Source organism: Pseudophryne corroboree, chromosome 5 (genome assembly GCF_028390025.1).
Source record: "Pseudophryne corroboree isolate aPseCor3 chromosome 5, aPseCor3.hap2, whole genome shotgun sequence".
NCBI lineage: Eukaryota > Metazoa > Chordata > Amphibia > Anura > Myobatrachidae > Pseudophryne > Pseudophryne corroboree.
In genome coordinates this window covers 390113614-390132101 of record NC_086448.1, presented here as the reverse complement: position 1 = coordinate 390132101, position 18488 = coordinate 390113614, and the positions used below count along the sequence as shown (strand labels likewise).

General features: G+C 45.3%; 1 protein-coding gene across 2 annotated transcripts in view; it reads left to right on the top strand.

Annotated features, from left to right (window-relative positions):
* TRIO (trio Rho guanine nucleotide exchange factor) overlaps positions 1-18488 on the top strand; it is a 1426902-nt gene that overhangs the window by 290568 nt on the left and 1117846 nt on the right. For both annotated transcript variants that reach the window (XM_063922713.1, XM_063922714.1), the window contains exon 5: positions 7728-8240. In XM_063922713.1, the coding sequence (XP_063778783.1) occupies positions 7728-8240 (513 nt within the window). The remainder of the gene's footprint in view (positions 1-7727; positions 8241-18488) is intronic.

The following is an 18488-nucleotide window of genomic DNA, read 5'->3' as shown; positions in this document are numbered from 1 at the left end:
TGGGATTTGACAAATTAGTCATTCATCAGATTCCAGGGCGTTTTTATCTGCCCAGGAACAAGTCAGCCTATTCACTAAGAGGTGGGGAGAGGATCAGTGCCGCGGGTGGCAGCAATTAGCGGCTATTGCTGAGCTGCTCAGCAAGCGTTAACCAGTGAGAAGGGGAGATGCGCTACAGCTGCCTGTAAGTAGCGGCCGCCGCTCACAGACTTGATGGACATAACGGACAGGGATTTGAATTCCCTGTCTGGATAAAAGGATTGGTCTCTCCAATGTTGCTCTCCTCGGATTGGCCATGAGCTACTATAAATATGCATCCTGAGGCGGGCGCTCAATACTATAAGCCCTGACGAAGCTTAACAAAGTGAAATGCGCATCGGCTTTGCTGTGCGCTGTCAGTACTAAAATCATCATGTATTAATAACCTGTGCATATCAAAATTATTATTAAGTAATACTTAAATTAAACGATACATGCTGGCATAGTGTATACAGAAGATAGGAGGGTTTCCTCCCAGTGCTAGCCACCTGCGAGACATCATGTATATGAGAGACATATTTAATATGATGGCTCTCTTATGAGGAAAGAGAGCTATTTGAGGTTGTGAATAAATTGAGCTTGTTTGTAATAAACTTCATAATACATACCGAGGAGTTAATTGTTAACGTGTGCCTGTGCTGCATGGCAATACCAGCCAGACATTTAGGCAGCAACAGGGGCTTGAATTGTTACATCTATATATGAGAGATTCAAACAAGCTGTTAACACCTCTGAAAATTTTGGCTTGCTCGATTTATTGTTAGCACACATCACTGGGACAATAACAAACCGTGATTGTGTAAGGGTGTTATTACCAATTTGGGAATTATGTGTGTTTGGATTAGCTGTTTATTCAAGACAGCATTATCTGCAATAGTATCAAAATGCATATATAAATCCCATGTTTCCTTCCTATATAATCCAATGAATAGGTGCACTTTCGAGCTAGTACTATGTGAACTTGCAGTTTTTTTTTTTTTTTTTAAGGATACTGCTGTGATTGCAGGATATCAACTAAGAAGGTTGTGAATAAATCAAGTTTGCTTGTAAAAAGCTTCACAATATACATCAAAGTGCTAGTTATCAGTGTGTGCCTGTGCCGCATTGCAATACCAGCCAGATACTGAGGTGACAACAGGTCCTGGAATAGTCACATCAATATATGAGAGATCAAAATAAGCCATTTATACCTCTGAAAAATGTGTTATGCTCCATTTATAGTGAACACATACCACTGGGATCAAATTAAACAGTGGTTATGAAAGGAGAGAATTACCAACTTGTGAATCATATGTGTCTGGATTAGCTGTATATTTAAGACAGCAGTATCTGCAGTAGTATTAATATGCATATATAGATTATCTGTCTTTCTTATATAATCTCATAAAGAGGTGCTTAATCAGGCTTATTTTTAAAATAGCACTGTGCGAAATTGCAAGTTTCATCGAGGATATTGCTGTAATAGCAGGATATCAATTAAGGAGTAGTGTCTAGTGAGCACACATTCCAACAGGAGTCATTTATAATACCCAATATCAAAGAACAATGTGTCAGCGTGTAATCATATACCGGCATTATTGAAGGCAATAAGAGCCTCATGTTTATAAATAAACAGACAGATAAACTATCATCCGGATATTTGCAGTGTTGTTCCTAACATTCTCATCACTTTACTATATAGCAACAAATGTTGCATTGTGATCTACAAAACTGAGAATTCATCAGAAATGTTACAACACTGATACATTCTGTAACCCTGTATAAACATCACTGGCTAGAAAGAGTCGGTGGTTGTTTCAACAAATTAAATAAACTATTTAAAAATTCCTTGAATCACAGGTATTTATTGATCCATAAATCAAGACCGCGTACTAGCACTTTCTTTTAATACATCTTTATACACATAAATTTAATTTTTTTTTCTTACACATTATTCTGTCTCTATTGTTTTTAATATTTCACTCATTTGTCCCCTTTATAATAAGGGGACATATAATACATCATGCGTGGTAATAATAAAGGTACTTATATCACATGTGGGTATTGAGAATTTTTTTCGTAGTTTACACTATTGCTAATAAAATATCTGAATAAATAATATTTGTAATCAAAAAAGAATTTAGGGAATGAGTGCTGCTATTAAGAGTTGATTTGCTTTTCTTCTTTTTCTTTAAATCTAGCTGCTAAACATCACCCCCTGTCTACTGACTGCAGTTGAACAAAAACGTGCTTTACCTGCACTGTTGTCAGATACAGATGATAAACAGGATGATGTGGATCCCATAAGTGGGGACGCGCCACACCTACACAATGTATTGTACTCCCCATATTGGCTATTCGGGATGTGTTAATGCTCCCCCTGGAGGATACTAATAATCAGCAGTAATTTTTCCTCCCACAAATCAAAATGACAGTCACATTTCCTGACTCAAAGTAATTGGATGATTTATTTAAAATAGCCTGGAAAAATCCAGAAAAAAAATAATCGGGTGTCCAAGCGGTTTTTTGCATACCTTCCCCTTTGCCCCTGAAGGCAGTAAATTCTGGGAAGAATCTCCAGCAGTAGATGTCTGTTTCTAAAAAGGCGGTACTTCCTGCTCCGGGCTCCTTTACTGTAAAGGACCCTGCAGATAGGAAAATTGAGACCACTCTGAAATCTATCTACAATGCTGCAGGTGTAGCTCAAAGACCGGTCATTGCAGGTTGCTGGATGAGACATGCAAGTCATTCCTGGGCTACTCAAATTCGGGATGGTCTCTTGGGTGATATGACCTTAGTTACTACTGTAAGTTTCCTAAAACACATTTAGGACATGTTGTGGACTCTGTGACTCCCTTAAAGAGATTGACAATATTAATGCTAGGACTATGGCTATTACTGTATCTGCGCGCAGAGCCATATAGTTGAGTCAGTGGATTGCTGATGCTGACTCCAATCGTAATGTGGAATCTCTTCCCTTCACAGGTGAATAGCATTTTGGAGGTGAATTGGATGCATGGATTTCCAAGCTACTGCTGGGAAATCCACGTTTCTCCCTTCGGGGGATCCGCCTGCTAGGCGTACCTACCCGGGACCGTCTACTCAGTCCTTTCGGTCCTCCAGATATCGATCTAGGTCCAGGGGAGACTCCAAAGCAGCTAGATGCTTCGGAGGAAAACCTAAGAAACCAGCCGTTGCCGGATCTCAGGACCAGAGCACCAGTTCTGCTTCCGCAAAGACTTCAGCATGACAATGCCCACCCACACTGAGGGGATCTCGTGGTGGGAGCTCGGTTACGTCACTACAGCCACATCTTGGACGGTTCCTACCAAGATGCTTGGGTAAGGGACCTTATCTCTCAGGGTTACAAGCTGGAGTTTGATGGTGCTCTTCCCCAACGATTTTTCAAATCAGGCTTAACAGCTTTGAAAATATGTGTTGTACGCTACTACTGGCCATAAACAAGTTGGTCCATTCCCAGGTCATTGTTCCAGTAACCCTACTACTCCAGTCTGTTCATAGTACCAAAATCAGATGGGTCTGTGAGACCCATTCTGAATCTGAAGTCCTTTAATCCTTACCTGAAGGTTTTCAAATTCAAGAAGGAATCACTGAGAGCAGAGATCGCAGGCCTGGACCAACAGGAATTCCTAGTGTCCCTGGATATCAAGGACGCTTACCTCCATATCCCAATTTGGCCTCCTCATCAGACATATCTGCGGTTTGCCCTACTGAATGATCACTACCAGTTTCAGATGTTACCCTTCGGCCTGTCTACAGCTCTGAGGGTGTTCACGATGGTGATGGCAGAAATGTTTCAACTGACGGTCCAGGGGGTCAACGTAATAACATAACTGGACGATCTCCTGATTAAAAGCTAGTTCCAGGGATCTTCTAGTGCTCTATATAGATAGCACTATCCAACTTCTGTCTCACCACAGGTGGATCCTCAATCTGCAGAAGTTCCACCTGGAACCGTCTCAGCGGCTCCTGTTTCTGGGGATGCTCCTGTATATGGTAGCACAGAAATTGTTCCTCCCAGAGGAAAAAGTGAGAACACTTCAAGAATGGTTCGCATGGTGCTCCGACCAGCTCGAGTATCCATTCATCTTTGCATAAAATTGTTGGGAAAGATGGTGGCCTCGAACGAGGCGATACAGTTCTGAAGGTTTCATGCCAGACTGTTCCAATTGGATATACTTGACAAGTGGTCCGGCTCCCATCTTCAGATGCAACCTGATGATTCGGCTGTCACCCCAGTCGAGGATTTCACTCCTGTGGTGGCTACAGTCTTCCAACCTGCAGGAAGGGCAACGCTTTGGGATTCAGGATTGGATCCTCTGCACTACGGTTGCGAGTCAGAGTATGGGGAGCTGTCACCCATGGTGGTGCAGTTCCAGGGCATGTGGTCTGCCCAAGAGGCCCTCCTTCCGATCAACATCCTGGAACTTCGGGCCATCTACATTGCTCTGATTCAGGCCTCCCCTCTACCCAGGGATCACGCGATCCAGGTCCAGTCGGACAACGCCACGTCTGTGGCGTACATCAGTCGATAAGGAGGGACAAAAGGCAGAGCCTGCATGCGAGAAGTGTCCAGAATACTCTTCTGGGCAGAAAGAAATGCAAGAGCACTGTCCGCAATCTACTTTCCGGGGGTGGACAGCTGGGAAGCGGACTTCTTCAGTCGCCACGATCTCCACCCCGGGGGAGTGGGGACTACACCCTCAGGTGTTTCAACAGATCATCAACAGGTGGGGCTGCTCACAGATCGACATGATGGCCTCTCGCCTCAACAAGAAGCTTTGTTGCTATTGCTCGCGAACCATAAACCCTCATGCGAGCGCAGTGGATGCACTGACAACGCCTTGGCCTTACCAGCTGGTCTATCTATTTCCTTCGATTCCGTTGATCCCCAGGGTACTCGAGGATCAGGCATCAAGGAGTGCAGGCAATCTTGATTGCCCCGGATTGGCCCCAAAGAGCGTGGTACGTGGCTCTTCTGGACATGTCCGTAGAGGACCCTTGGCCTCTGCCGCTGAGAAGAGAGCTTCTTCAGCAAGAACCGTTAGTCTACCCGGGCTTACGGTGGATTTTTGTGACGGCATGGAAGTTGAGCGGAACATTCTAGCTCGCAAAGGGCTTTCCAAAAAGGTCATTGCCACTATGGTGCAAGCTAGAAACCGGAGATATGTCTCTTGGTGCGAGGAATGCACATATCCATCTGCGGAATTCCACTTGGGGGAGAAACCTTCGTGTCCTGCAAACAGGAGTGGATAAAGGTTTACGTCTTGGATCCTTTAAGGTCTAGATTTCAACTCTTTCTGTCTACTTCCAGAAGAAGTTGGCTCTCCTGCCAGAAGTTCAGATCTTCTTGCAAGGGGTGCTTCACATACAACCTGCATTTGTGCCGCCTACGACACCTTGGGATTTGGATGTGGAGTTACGTTTTCTACAGTCCTTCTGGTTTGAACCTCTGACGGTGGAAGACGAGTACCTCACGTGGAAGACAGTGATGTTTTTGGCCCTCGCTTCTGCTAGACGTGTCTCAGAATTAGGGGCCTTATCGTGTAAAAGGTCCTACTTGGTCTTTTACGAGAACAGAGCAGAGCTCATGACTAGACAGCAGTTCATGCCGAAGGTAATCTCCGCGTTTCACTTGAATCAACCTATTGTGATTCCATCAAGTTCTGGCACTTCTGCCCCTCCGGAGGCACTGGACGCAGTGCGTGCCTTGAAAATCTATGTCAAGAGAATTGCTCGGATCAGAAAGACTGATTCCTTGTTCGTGCTGTATGATGCGCAGAAGAAGGGTTGCACTGCTTCAAAGCAGTCTATTACCCGTTGGATTCGGCTTACTATCCAACAGTCCTATGTGTCGACAGCCTTACCTGTTCCACAGTCTCTGAAGGCCCACTCTGAGATCGGTGGGATCTTCCTGGACGGCTGCCTGTGGAGTCTTGGCCCTTCAACTGTGCCGAGCTGCTACCTGGTCGGGAAAGAACACCTTTGTGAAGTTCTACAAATTTGATTCACTGGCCAAAGAGGAAACTCAGTTTGGGCAGGCGGTACTGCAGAGCTCTCTGCACGTTCCCGCCCATTCTGGAAGCTTTGGGACATCCCCATCGTACTAATCTGTCCCCAATATCCCTTATGGATGCTAGAGAAAATAGGATTTTAAATACCTACCGGTAAATCCTTTTCTCATAGTCCATAAGGGATATTGGGCGCCTGCCTCTGTGCGGTGACTTTCTGCAGGTTCTCTGTTTGGTGTTAACTGTTCAGCTGTTGCTGTTAATGTTGCCAGCCGTTGCTGGCCCGGTTATGTTTTAATGTGCAAATCTCACCACACTTACAGTATTATGTTCCTTCTCTCAAGTATGTCATTCTCCTTCGGGCACTGTTTTACCTATAACTGACCTGTAGGAGGAGGCATAGATGGGAAGAGCCATTACACCCAGTTGAAGAAATTTAAAGTGTACTGGCTCCTTTGGATCCATCTATACCCCATCGTACTAATCTGTCCCCAATATCCCTTATAGACTACGAGAAAAGGATTCACCGGTAGGTATTTAAAATCCTATTTTTTGGTTGGCTGTTTGAGCTGCCACTTAATAATAATAAAAACTGTCTTTATTGGATACATTTTCATAATCAAATGATCATTACCTGGAAAATTTAAGAAATATATTTGAAGGCAAAAATGTACACACAGATTTCCAGGTGCTTGTGACCAGAATCAGAATACGCTTTCCAGCATCCATGGAATTTGGTTGGTCTCTTTGCACTACATGCTGAATGAGTTTTCTGCTGAAAATTCAGAACATATAAAGGGCAGTTGCGATCCTTCTGTTAATGTGTGGTAACGTTTTTTATGAAATTCAAGCTACACAATGTCTCATTTCCTAAAGAAGATTTACCTCCAGCTTCGGAAGCCGTGTGGGATGAGGGGAAGGTGAGAGAAATGCTGACATAAATGCAGCAAGACACCTCTGTGCAAATATGTCACACAAGCCTCCCCCCACCCCCCCAAAAAAAATAAAAAAAAGTAACAAAAAAAAAGTAACAAAACTCCATCTGTTTTAGATTTTAAATGCTATGTGCTATATTTCTCCCACTTGTTCTTGCTTAGCACACTTCAGTCGCATGTTCTTTGCTCCCTTGTCTCCTCATGCCCTTCAGTAATTCGGACTGTTTGCTTGCCCATACATTGGGCGCAGGATCACTGGCTTTTGAATTGGATTTGAAACATGACGCACCACTGCATTCTTCGGCTGGCTTCAACAAGCTGCCCTACCCTTGCTCCTGTTATTTAACCTATCCAGTCTGTAGTGTAATAGTACAAATTGGTACTTATGCAGTGATCACCTATTGCGTATTGTATTCATGCTGTGATACTCTATTACTTTTTACCCTGGATGACGCTGCATACATTGCGTGTGCCTTATAAATAAAATCTAATATCATTTTGGACAAATTAGGTTCTTTAAGCCTTCATCTTGTTTTTGTTTTTTCATGCTTCAATCCTTTTTTTTTTTTTCTTTTTTCGATGAAGTCAGAATTATTAAAATGTACAAACTAAAAAGTATCAAGTCGATGGAAGATAACCGATTTAATGCAGACCTGTAGTGAATTATTGGCATTGCATTAGGAGTGCTTAGAGAACATAAACATTGTGATTTAAGCTTACTGATTTTTTTTTTCTCTTATAGACTAACATGGTGTCTTTAGAAGGCCTTACCAAAGTTGTTGATCCTTCCCAGCTAACACCAGAATTTGATGGCTGCTTGGAATACAATCATGAAGAGTGGATAGAGATAAGAGTGGCATTTGAGGATTTCATAAGCAACGCTACTCACATGCTTTCACGACTGGAGGAGCTGCAGGAGATGCTTGCTAATAAGGAGTTGCCCCAGGACTTGGAAGGTGCTAGGAACATGATTGATTCACATTCACAGTTGAAAAAAAGGGTAACAAAGGCTCCAATTGAAAACCTTGATATAGAAGGACAGAAGCTTCTACAAAGAATACAAAACAGTGAAAGTTTTCCCAAAAAAAACTCTAGCTCTGGAAATGCTGACCTACAAAATTTTTTACCCAAAGTATCGACAATGTTAGATAGACTTCATTCTACAAGGCAACATCTTCATCAAGTTTGGCATCATCAGAAGCTGAAACTGGACCAATGCTTTCAACTCAGATTATTTGAGCAGGATGCTGAGAAGGTAACTTTCATTTTCTATGTATATAATGTGGACAGTACATAAACAGTATGAGGGATGAAATTGACGTTTATAATTAGTATATATATGTTAATCTGTACATAAATGTTATAAGGAATGAAATTAAAGCTTTTAATTAGGAGCCTGTTTTGTAGTTGCATTGAGCTTTTTACTTGTGTACTGCTCACACAACATATATTTCACATTGAAACTAAAGTGTTCAAGGGCTGCCAAATTTAAAAATGGTTTATCCATTACTAAGTGGTTTTTGAATCCTTCACAAATGCAAAGATAAAAGTTTAAATAACGCATTTTGTTATGTATGCAGGTATTGTCACAGTTCCAGGTGCGGCAATTCTCCAGGTACGCCTATCTGAGAATGCTGCCCGTGACACCTTACTGATTACCTCTGCACGTGTGGTAAATCAATGTGGTATCTGCTACCAGCAGAAGTAACTTATGGGTCAAGGCCATGGTGAGCTCCTGCTCTCACCCCCCAAACACAATTATTAATATGTAAAAATTAGGTAACATGAGCCTCTCTGGGTTTTGGTGAGAAAACAGATTCCAGAATTTAAATTAAGATTTATTAACCCAAGAAATTCAAACCTTATAGTTAAAGAAAAATTTCAAGAATTAAAATAAGGGAAAAAAGTGACAACATCATATCACCTAGGTAGGGCTGAACGCTGATTGAGGTGAATTCTCCTCTGGTAGATATGTTTCACCATGATCATCTAGATCACTTCACCATAATAAGCAACTTGCAGCCAGAGTTTCACTGCAGTCCCCCCCTTGGAAGCATTTTAACCCTCCCAAAAGCCAGAGTGGATTGAGTCTCAGTTTACACTGTGGCTTATCAGCCTTTCTGGCAGGGGCAGATGACCTTATCTTTATGGCCTTGTTTGAAGCTCTGGACCTGGTCTGATAATCAGCCTATACTGTTTTCTCTTACGTCCTAGAGGATGCTGGGGTCCATATCAGTACCATGGGGTATAGACGGGTCCACCAGGAGCCATTGGCACTTTAAGAGTTTAATAGTGTGGGCTGGCTTATCCCTCTATGCCCCTCCTACCAGACTCAGTCTAGAAAATGTGCCCGGAGGAGCCGGTCACAGCTAGGGGAGCTCTGAGTTCTCTTGGTAAGAGTTTTATTTCTTTCTTTCAGGATTTTTTGTTTTACAGGGAATCTGTTGGCGACAGCCTCCCTGCAGCGTGGGACGGGGTGGGGGTGGGGGTGCAGTGTCCGACCCACGGGGTCATGAGCCACTGCTCCCGCTGACTAGATGTTAGCTTTGGGGGGTCCGATCTCGCCCCGCCACAGAGGAACGCTCGCCCCAGCAGCCGGCCGCCACCCCCCCCCCCCCCCTCCCCAGGTGCTGAACATGGCGAGTTAGTCACTATCCCCCCTTGCAAGCAGGGGGACAGTGTGGAGAGGGCGGCTGTTAGGGCTGGAGCGCAGCCTTGACCGTGCTCCTGGGCGGCTCAGTGTACCTTGGTGCAGCGCCGGGGGGAGCATCCTGGTCCTGCTCCAGACCCCACACTGGTCATCTCCTGACGAGGTCTGCGGATCCAGGTCAGCCACTGTTCCTCCAGGCCAGTATAATCTCTTTACAGAGCGGGAAGCCGGTGCCATTGAAGTGGTCGGAGCTTCTCCTCAGAGCGGACCCAGCAGCATTCAGCGCCATTTTTCCTGCCTGCACTACCTGCCAAGTGGATCCAGGTCTCTCCAGAGCAATCTCCAGCTATCTGTACGGTACCAAGGGGGTTGTAGAAGGGGGGGAAGCTGTATACAGGCTGTGTCACCTATTAAGGGACACAATCAGCACTGGTTAGGGACTCCCTATACCTTTAATAGCGCTGTGTGTGGGTTGGCTCCAATCTCTGTGTCTCTCTGCCATTCTTTGGGGGGAAACTCTGCCTTCATAATATCCTGTGTGTTTGTGGGGTGTTGTGTGTGTGTGTGTGTGTGTGTGTCTGTGTGTCTGTGTTTTTGTGTATTAACATGTCTACGGACAATGTATCATATGCTGCAGAGGATTTATCCTCACAAGAGGACTCGATTCCATGTAATCAGGATTGCACAGTTTTAGCGCAGATCCCTGATAGAGAGCGAGAATGGTTAGTCTCTCTGAGGGGGGCTATTTCCCAGATTTTTGATAGAGTTGCTAGGACTGAGCATGCCACTCAGGTCCTCCAGTCCTCTATGGTTGTTTGGTTTGATACTGCCTCCTTGGGGTCCCCTGCGATTCATTCTCAGAAACGTGCACTTGCAATGTTGCAGGATGACACGGACACCGACCCTGACACTGCAGACGGTGACAGGATGTGTCGAGGGGAACGGCATCACTTGCCAAGGGGGTACAGTTGATAATTGCGGCTGTTAGAGATGTTTTGCACATTTCGGACACAGATCCAGAACATATGGAGGAGGCCACAACGAAAGTGTCAAAGATTCTTCGTTGGGCAGAACACCATCTGCCAGCCCTATCAGCAGTTTTCATTCCAGGGGTCCTGAACTGGGAGAGATCTTTCAACTCCTCGTGGAACAGTGAGGTCTACCAGATGAAGACCTGATGGCGTCTCGACACAATCACAAGGTTCTGCTCTTCGGAGCAAGGACAAGGAACCCTCAAGCAGCATTCGTGGACGCATTGGCAATTCTATAGAACTTTCGACTGCCGTACTTGTTTCCTCCAGTGTCACTCCTGCCCAGGGTAATTCGGAAGTTCAAGCAAGAAGGAGGAATACTACTTCTAATCGCTCCAGCATGGCCCAGACTGCATTGGTTCTCATACCTGCAGGGTCCATCGATAGAGCGTCCTCTTCTGCTTCAGCAGCGCACAGACCTCCTCGTTGTGGGCCCTTGTGTCTACCAGGATTTGGCCCGACTGGCTTTGACGTCGTGGCTCTTGTAGCTTCCGTACTGAGGGCCAAAGGTTTTTCTGATGCGGTCATTCAAACTATGTTGAAGGCTCGTAAACCGGCTTCTGCTCGGATTTACTACGCCTGGTGTGCGACTAACAATTATTATGCATGAAAGTTCAGTACTTGCAAACTTTTGGCTTTCCTGCAACAGGTCCTGGAATTAGGCCTTTGTGTGGCCTCCCTCAAGGTTCATATTTCTGCCTTGTCGATATGGTTTCAGAGAAAAATTGCGACGGAGTCCTCCGGTTTCACGCCCTCTTGAACTCTCTCTTTAAAGTTATCATACATTCACTCAGGGTGTTTTGCGGATTCAACCTCCCTATGTCCCGCCTGTGGTTTCTTGGGATTTGTCGGCTGTTCTGGATGCCTTACAAGAGTCTCCCGTTTGAACCTATTAAGTCTGTGGACCTTAAGTGGCTTACTCTTAAGGTCCTGTTTTTGATGGCTATTGCATCTGCTAGACGGGTTTCAGACTTGGGTGCCTTGTCCTGTCGGTCACCCTTTCTGATTTTTCACAGTGACCGCGCGGTTCTTAGAACTCGTGCTTCCGGCCTTACCTCTCCAGGTTTATCCTCCAAAGAGCTGTCTTTGGATTTGGTACGGTCTCTCCGTATTTATGTGAAGAAGACAGCTTCTCTTAGCAGATCTGATTCCCACTTTGTCCTTTTTGGTTTTAACAAACGTGGCTGGCCTGCTAACAAGCAGACCTTGGCCAGATAGATTAGAATGGTGATTGCACATGCTTATGTACAGGCTGGCCTTCCAGCTCCTGCTACCATCAAATCCCATTCTACTTTGTTAGTTGGACCTTCTTGGGCAGCCCGCCGTGGTGCGACCCTTGAACAATTGTGCAAGGTGGCTACTTGGTCCTCAGTTAACATGTTCATAAGGTTCTATGCCTTCGATACTTCCGCCTCACAGGATGCTTCCTTTGGACGCCCGGTTCTTGTGCCTGCTACAGTGCGTCCCCTCCCATGAGGAACTGCTTTAGTACATCCCCGATTGTTATCCCTGTGGAACCCCAATGTACCCTGCTGCAGAAAAGGAGATTTATGTTAAGAACTTACCTTTGTTAAATCTTTCTACGAGGTACACTGGGTTCCACAGGGCGCCCACCCTGATGCACTTAGCTTCTTTGGGTTTGTATGGCATTAGCCGCTAAATACTTTCTCCTGTCATGAGAATGTGGTGTACGTGGCTACTAATGGTGTTGTCTCTTACCACCTCCTGCATTGGACTGGTTAACAAAACTGAGCTCTTGTGCACAGAGGCGGGGTTATAGAGGAGGCGACGCTGTGCATCTTGGGAATAGTCAAAGCTTTTAGCCTGTTGGTGCCTCGTATCAAGATACAACTCTACACCCCGATGTTATCCCTGTGGAACCCAGTGTACCTCGCAGAAAGAGATTTAACAAAGGTAAGTTCTTACCATAAATCTCCTTTTTTAATAATGCCAACTCCGATATACCCACTCTGTCCCTTACAGGTATGGTTTATTTGCTGAATATATGCTAAGAATATAACCATTGGCTTCAATTATAAGATGGTTGTTTTCCTAAATAGCCGTAATACTTGAATTGTAGTCAAGTTCTTGTGACCACGGACGCGAGCCTCCGAGGATGGGGAGCAGTCACACAAGTAAAAATATTTCAGGGAATATGGTCAAGCCAGGAGGGTTGTCTACACATCAGTGTGCTGGAATTAAGGGCCATATACAACGGCCTGCAACAGGCGGAGAAGCTTCTTCACAACCTAGCCGTACTGATCCAATCGGACAACGTCACAGCCGTGGCACATGTAAACCGCCAGGGCGGGACAAGGAGCAGAGCAGCAATAGCAGAAGCCACCAGGATTCTTCGCTGGGCGGATAATGATGTAAGCGCTCTGTCAGCGGTCTTCAATCCGGGAGTAGACAACTGGGAAGCAGACTTTCTCTGCAGACGCGATCTCCATCCAGGAGAGTGGGGACTACATCAAGAGTTATTTGCAGAGGTAACAAGTCGTTGGGGACTTTCTCAAATAGACATGATGGCGTCACGCCTCAACAGAAAGCTTTGGACGTATTGTTCCAGGTCAAGGGACCCTCAGGCAGTGGTGCTGGATGCCCTGGTGACACCGTGGGTGTTTCAGTCTGGCTACGTGTTCCCTCCACTTCCACTTATCTCAAAAATACTGAAAATCATAAGACGAACAAGGGTGCAGACAATACTCATTTTTCCAGATTGGCCTTGAAGGGCCTGGTATTCAGATCTTCAGGAAATTATCACAGAAGATCCGTGGCCTCTTCCTCTCAGGGAGGACCTGTTACAACAGGGGCCCTGTGTGTTCCAAGACTTACCGCGGTTACTTTTGACGGCATGGCGGTTGAACACCAAATCCTAGCTAGGAAAGGTATTCCGGGGGAAGTCATCCCTACTCTAATCAAAGCTAGGAATGAGGTAACGGCGAAGCATTATCACCGTATCTGGAGGATTTATGTATCTTGGTGTGAAGCCAAGAATGCCCCTGTGGAAGATTTTCAGCTGGGTCGTTTTCTCCATTTTCTACAGACAGGAGTGGATATGGGCCTAAAGTTAGGCTCCATTAAGGTGCATATTTCGGCCTTATCTATATTCTTTCAGAAGGAATTGGCTTCTCTCCCAGAAGTCCAGACTTTTGTAAAGGGAGTGCTACACATCCAACCTCCTTTTGTGCCCCCAGTGGCACCGTGGGACCTTAACATGGTGTTACAGTTCCTTAAATCACACTGGTTTGAACCTCTTCAAAATGTTGAATTAAAATTTCTCACTTGGAAAGTGGTCATGTTGTTGGCCTTGGCATCTGCGATGCGGGTGTCTGAATTGGCGGCTTTGTCTCACAAGAGCCCCTATTTGATTTTCCATGTGGATCGAGCGGAGTTGAGAACTCGTCCTCAATTTGTACCTAAGGTGGTTTCGTCGTTCCATATGAACCAACCTATTGTAGTGCCTGTGGCTACGGGTGACTTGGAGGATTTCAAGTCCCTGGATGTAGTCAGGGCCTTAAAAATTTATGTAGCCAGGACGGCTTCGGAAAAAGGAGGCACTGTTTGTCCTGTATGCGGCCAACAAAGTTGACGCTCCTGCTTCTAAGCAGACTATTGCTCGCTGGATCTGTAACACGATTCAGCAGGCTCATTCCACGGCGGGATTGCAGTTACCAAATTCTGCCTCCCGGTCTGGAGCTTTGGTATATTCCCCATGGTCCTTACGGAGTCCCCAGCATCCTCTAGGACGTAAGAGAAATTAAGATTTTAAACCTACTGGTAAATCTTTTTCTCCTAGTCCGTAGAGAATGCTGGGCGCCCGTCCCAGTGCAGACAATTTCTGCAAGGCTTGTATATAGTTGTTGCTTCCATAAAGGTTATGTTACAGTTGTGATCAGTCTCTGGCTGATGCTGTTTTATTCATACTGTTAACTGGTTTGGTATATTCCATGTTGTACGGTGTGTATGGTGTGGGCTGGTATGTATCTCGCCCTTAGATTAACAAAAATCCTTTCCTCATACTGTCCGTCACTTCTGGGCACAGTTCTTTAACTGAGGTCTGGAGGAGGGTCATAGAGGGAGGAGCCAGTTCACACCCATCTAAAGTCTTAGAGTGCCCATGTCTCCTGCGTAGCCCGTCTATGCCCCATGGTCCTTACGGAGTCCCCAGCATCCTCTACGGACTAGGAGAAAAAGATTTACCGGTAGGTTTAAAATCTTATTATAACATTAGGTGAGCGTGCCTAATATTGAAATAAAGCACTGAAGGTTTTGTATAATAAATATACATATACAATTCGTAGTGTGTGAACTGGCAAATCTCTCTGCGTTTCTTTGACAGATTTTAGTGTGGGTCTGTAACAGATAGCTCCCCTGTATGATCGAGATGTGAAAGTGCACGTTTGTGACATGTCAGACAATGAAGAGAGCTCTAACCCTGAGGAAGCCATTTTAGATACACAGGAGTGTAATGTGGTTGCCCTTCCCTTACAGAAGAAGCAAGAGTGGGTGAGAAAATTACAAAGTAATATGTCAAAGCTTTTTAGAAAATTCTCTGAGTCTGAACAACAGACAAAATACTGGAGAAAGTCAGTAGAGGATGTACTATTTGCTGATTCCTCCACGTCATCCACACAGGACCCCTCAAGTTCCCAGAAAAGGTCTCTGGCCCAGAAGGGGACACAGACACAGATTTCGACTCTGACGTTGACGCTGGGTATTTGAGAGGAGTAGACCCCAAATTAGCCAAACGCATACAATGTATGATAGTTGCTATAAAGGAAGTGTTGGAGTTTCCTGAAACACTGGTCCCTGAGGAAAAGGATTATTTTTAATTAAATAAAGGTTGTGACTTTTCCTCCTTCAAAGGACTTGAATGCGTTCTTTGAAGAATCCTTGGCTAACCCAGAGAAGAAATGTACCCTTCCCGGAAGGATACGTGTGGCGTACCCTTTCCCTGAGGAAGACGGGCACAAATAGGAGACACCCCCAATGATAGCTTTGCCTGCCCCTGGATCAACCTCTTTAAAAGATCCAGCTGACTGTATTTTAGAAACAACCCTAGAATCCATATCTACGGCTAATTGAACGGTATTCAGGCCCACCATTGCTTGTGCGTGGGTAGGTAACGCTGTGGAAAAATGGTCTGACTGCTTGTTAAAATAGACACAGTTGACAGGGATGAAATAGTCCTAACTCTGCCATGTCAAAAATACTGCAGTTTACAGTTGAAGCTATGAAGGATATTGGGTTGCTGAGTTCAAGATCCTCCGCTATGGCGATTACAGCCGCAGGCCGCTGTGGATCTGCCAATGGAATGCTGATGCGTAATTTAAAATAAAAAAAATAAAAAAAATATTGAGGCGCTTCCTTACAATGGAGAAGCCCTCTTTGGAGACAAGCTGGATGCCATGATTTCAAAGCCAAATCAGCATTTCTGCTCTCCGCAGCTGCTCCACCTAGGAAATTATTTCATTCTCATACGATGCAATCCTTTCGGCCCAACAAGTCCTTCTTCACATGATGAGGTCGAGGAAGAGGTAAAAACTCTACAACACCATCAGGCTCGCAGGAGCAGAAGTCAACAGCTACTTCTGCTAAAACCTCAGCATGACGCTGGGGCTCCCCTGTGGGAGTACGATCGGGTGGGGGCACGTCTACGGTCTTTCAGCCAGGTTTGGGTTCATCTCTGATCTGGATCCTTGGGTATTGCAGATAGTATCCCAAGGGTACAAATTGGAATTTCTGGACCTTTCCCCATGCCGATTTTTCAAATCAGCCTTACCAGCTTCTGTTCAGGACAGAGAAATAGTGCTGAACGCAATACAGAAATTTTGTCAAGACAACGTAATTTCCTTAGTTTCTGTTTCACAACAGGAAAAAGGGTTTTATTCAAGTCTGTTTCTAGTGCCGAAACCGGATGCCTCGGTCAGACCGATTTTAAACCTAAAGACTCTGAACCTTTATTTGAAAAGGTTCAAATTCAAGATGGAATCCCTGAGAACGGTGATCTCCAGCTTGGAGGAAAAGGAATTTCTGGTATTGATGGACATCAAAGACGCTTATTTACATGTTCCCATCTACCCGCCGCATCAGGCATACCTGAGGTTTGCGGTGCAGAACTGCCCACTACTACCAGTTCCAAACATTGGCTTTCGGGCTCTCCACGGCTCCGAGAATTTTCACCAAAGTGATGGCGGAGATGATGGTTTTTCTTCGCAAGAAAAGAGTCATCCCATACTTGGACAATCTCCTCATAAAAGCGTGATCCAGGGAGAAACTAGTGCAGAACATTGCACTTTTCAACAGCACGGTTTGATCATAAATCTTCCAAAATCACAATTGGAACCCACAAAGCTGTTATCATTTCTGGGAATGATATTGGACACGGAAGCACAAAAAGTATTCCTACCGGTGGAAAAGGCTCTGGAGATCCAGAGGATGGTCAAACGAGTTTTAAAACTAGCACGCGTATCGATTCATCAGTGCATCCGCCTGCTGGGGAAGATGGTAGCGGCCTACGAGGCTCTACAGTTTGGCCGATTCCATGCCAGGGTGTTCAAATGGGACCTACTGGACAAGTGGTCCGGATCGCACCTATGCATGCACCGAAGGATAATCCTGTCAACAAAAGCCAGAATTTCACTCTTGTGGTGGCTTCAAAGTTTTCACCTCCTGGAGGGACGCAGGTTCGGGATTCAGACTTGGATCCTGGTGACCACCGATGCAAGCCTACGAGGTTGGGGAGCAGTCACGCAAGGGGAAAGCTTCCAAGGACGATGGTCAAGAAGTACTCCTTCACATAAGCATTCTGGAATTGATAGCTGTGTACAGTAGCCTTCATCAAGCGGCACACTTTCTTCAAGGTCGTCCCATACAGATCCAGTCAGACAATGTAACGGCAGTAGCTTACATAAACCGCCAGGGCGGAACAAAAAGCAGAGCGGCTATGGCAGAGGTGACAAAGATACTCCTCTGGGCAGAAAGAAATGCAAAAGCTCTGTCGCCAATTTTCATTCCGGGAGTGGACTTCTGGGAAGCAGACTTCCTCAGCAGACACGATCTCCATCCAGGAGAATGGGGCCTCCACCCAGAAGTCTTTGCAGAGGTAGCAGATCGTTGGGGCATTCCTCAAATAGATATGATGGCATCGCGTCTTAACAAGAAGCTTCAGAAATATTGTTCCAGGTCAAGAGACCCACAAGCAATAGAAGTGGATGCTTTGGTGACCCAGTGGGTGTTTCAGTCGGTGTATCTGTTCCCTCCACTTCCACTAATACCAAAAGTTCTCAAGATCATCAGAAGATCAAGGGTTTGAGCAATTCTCATTGCTCCAGACTGTCCAAGGAGGGTTTGGTATCCAGATCTTCAGGAGTTATTACTGGAAGATCCTCAGCCTTTTCCTCTTCGAGAGCACCTCCTTAAGCAGGGGCCGTTTGTTTATCAAGACTTACCGCGGCTGCGTTTGACGGCATGGCTGTTGAGTGCCAGATCCTAGCCCGTAAGGGTATTCCCAATGAAGTCATTCCCACACTAATTCTGGCCAGGAAAGGGGTAACGTCCAAACATTACCTTCGTATTTGGAGAAAATATGTATCTTGGTGTGAATCCAAGAAGTCTGTTGTGGTGGAGATTAAATTAGGACGTCTTCTCCTATTTATACAGGCAGGTGTGGATGCTGGCTTGAGATTAGGATCTATCAAGGTCCAAATTTCGGCCTTGTCCATTTTCTTTCAGAAACAGTTGGCTTCTCTTCCTGAGGTCCAGACATTCGTGAAGGGGGTTCTACGCATCCAAACTCCCTTTGTTCCTCCTGCGTCGC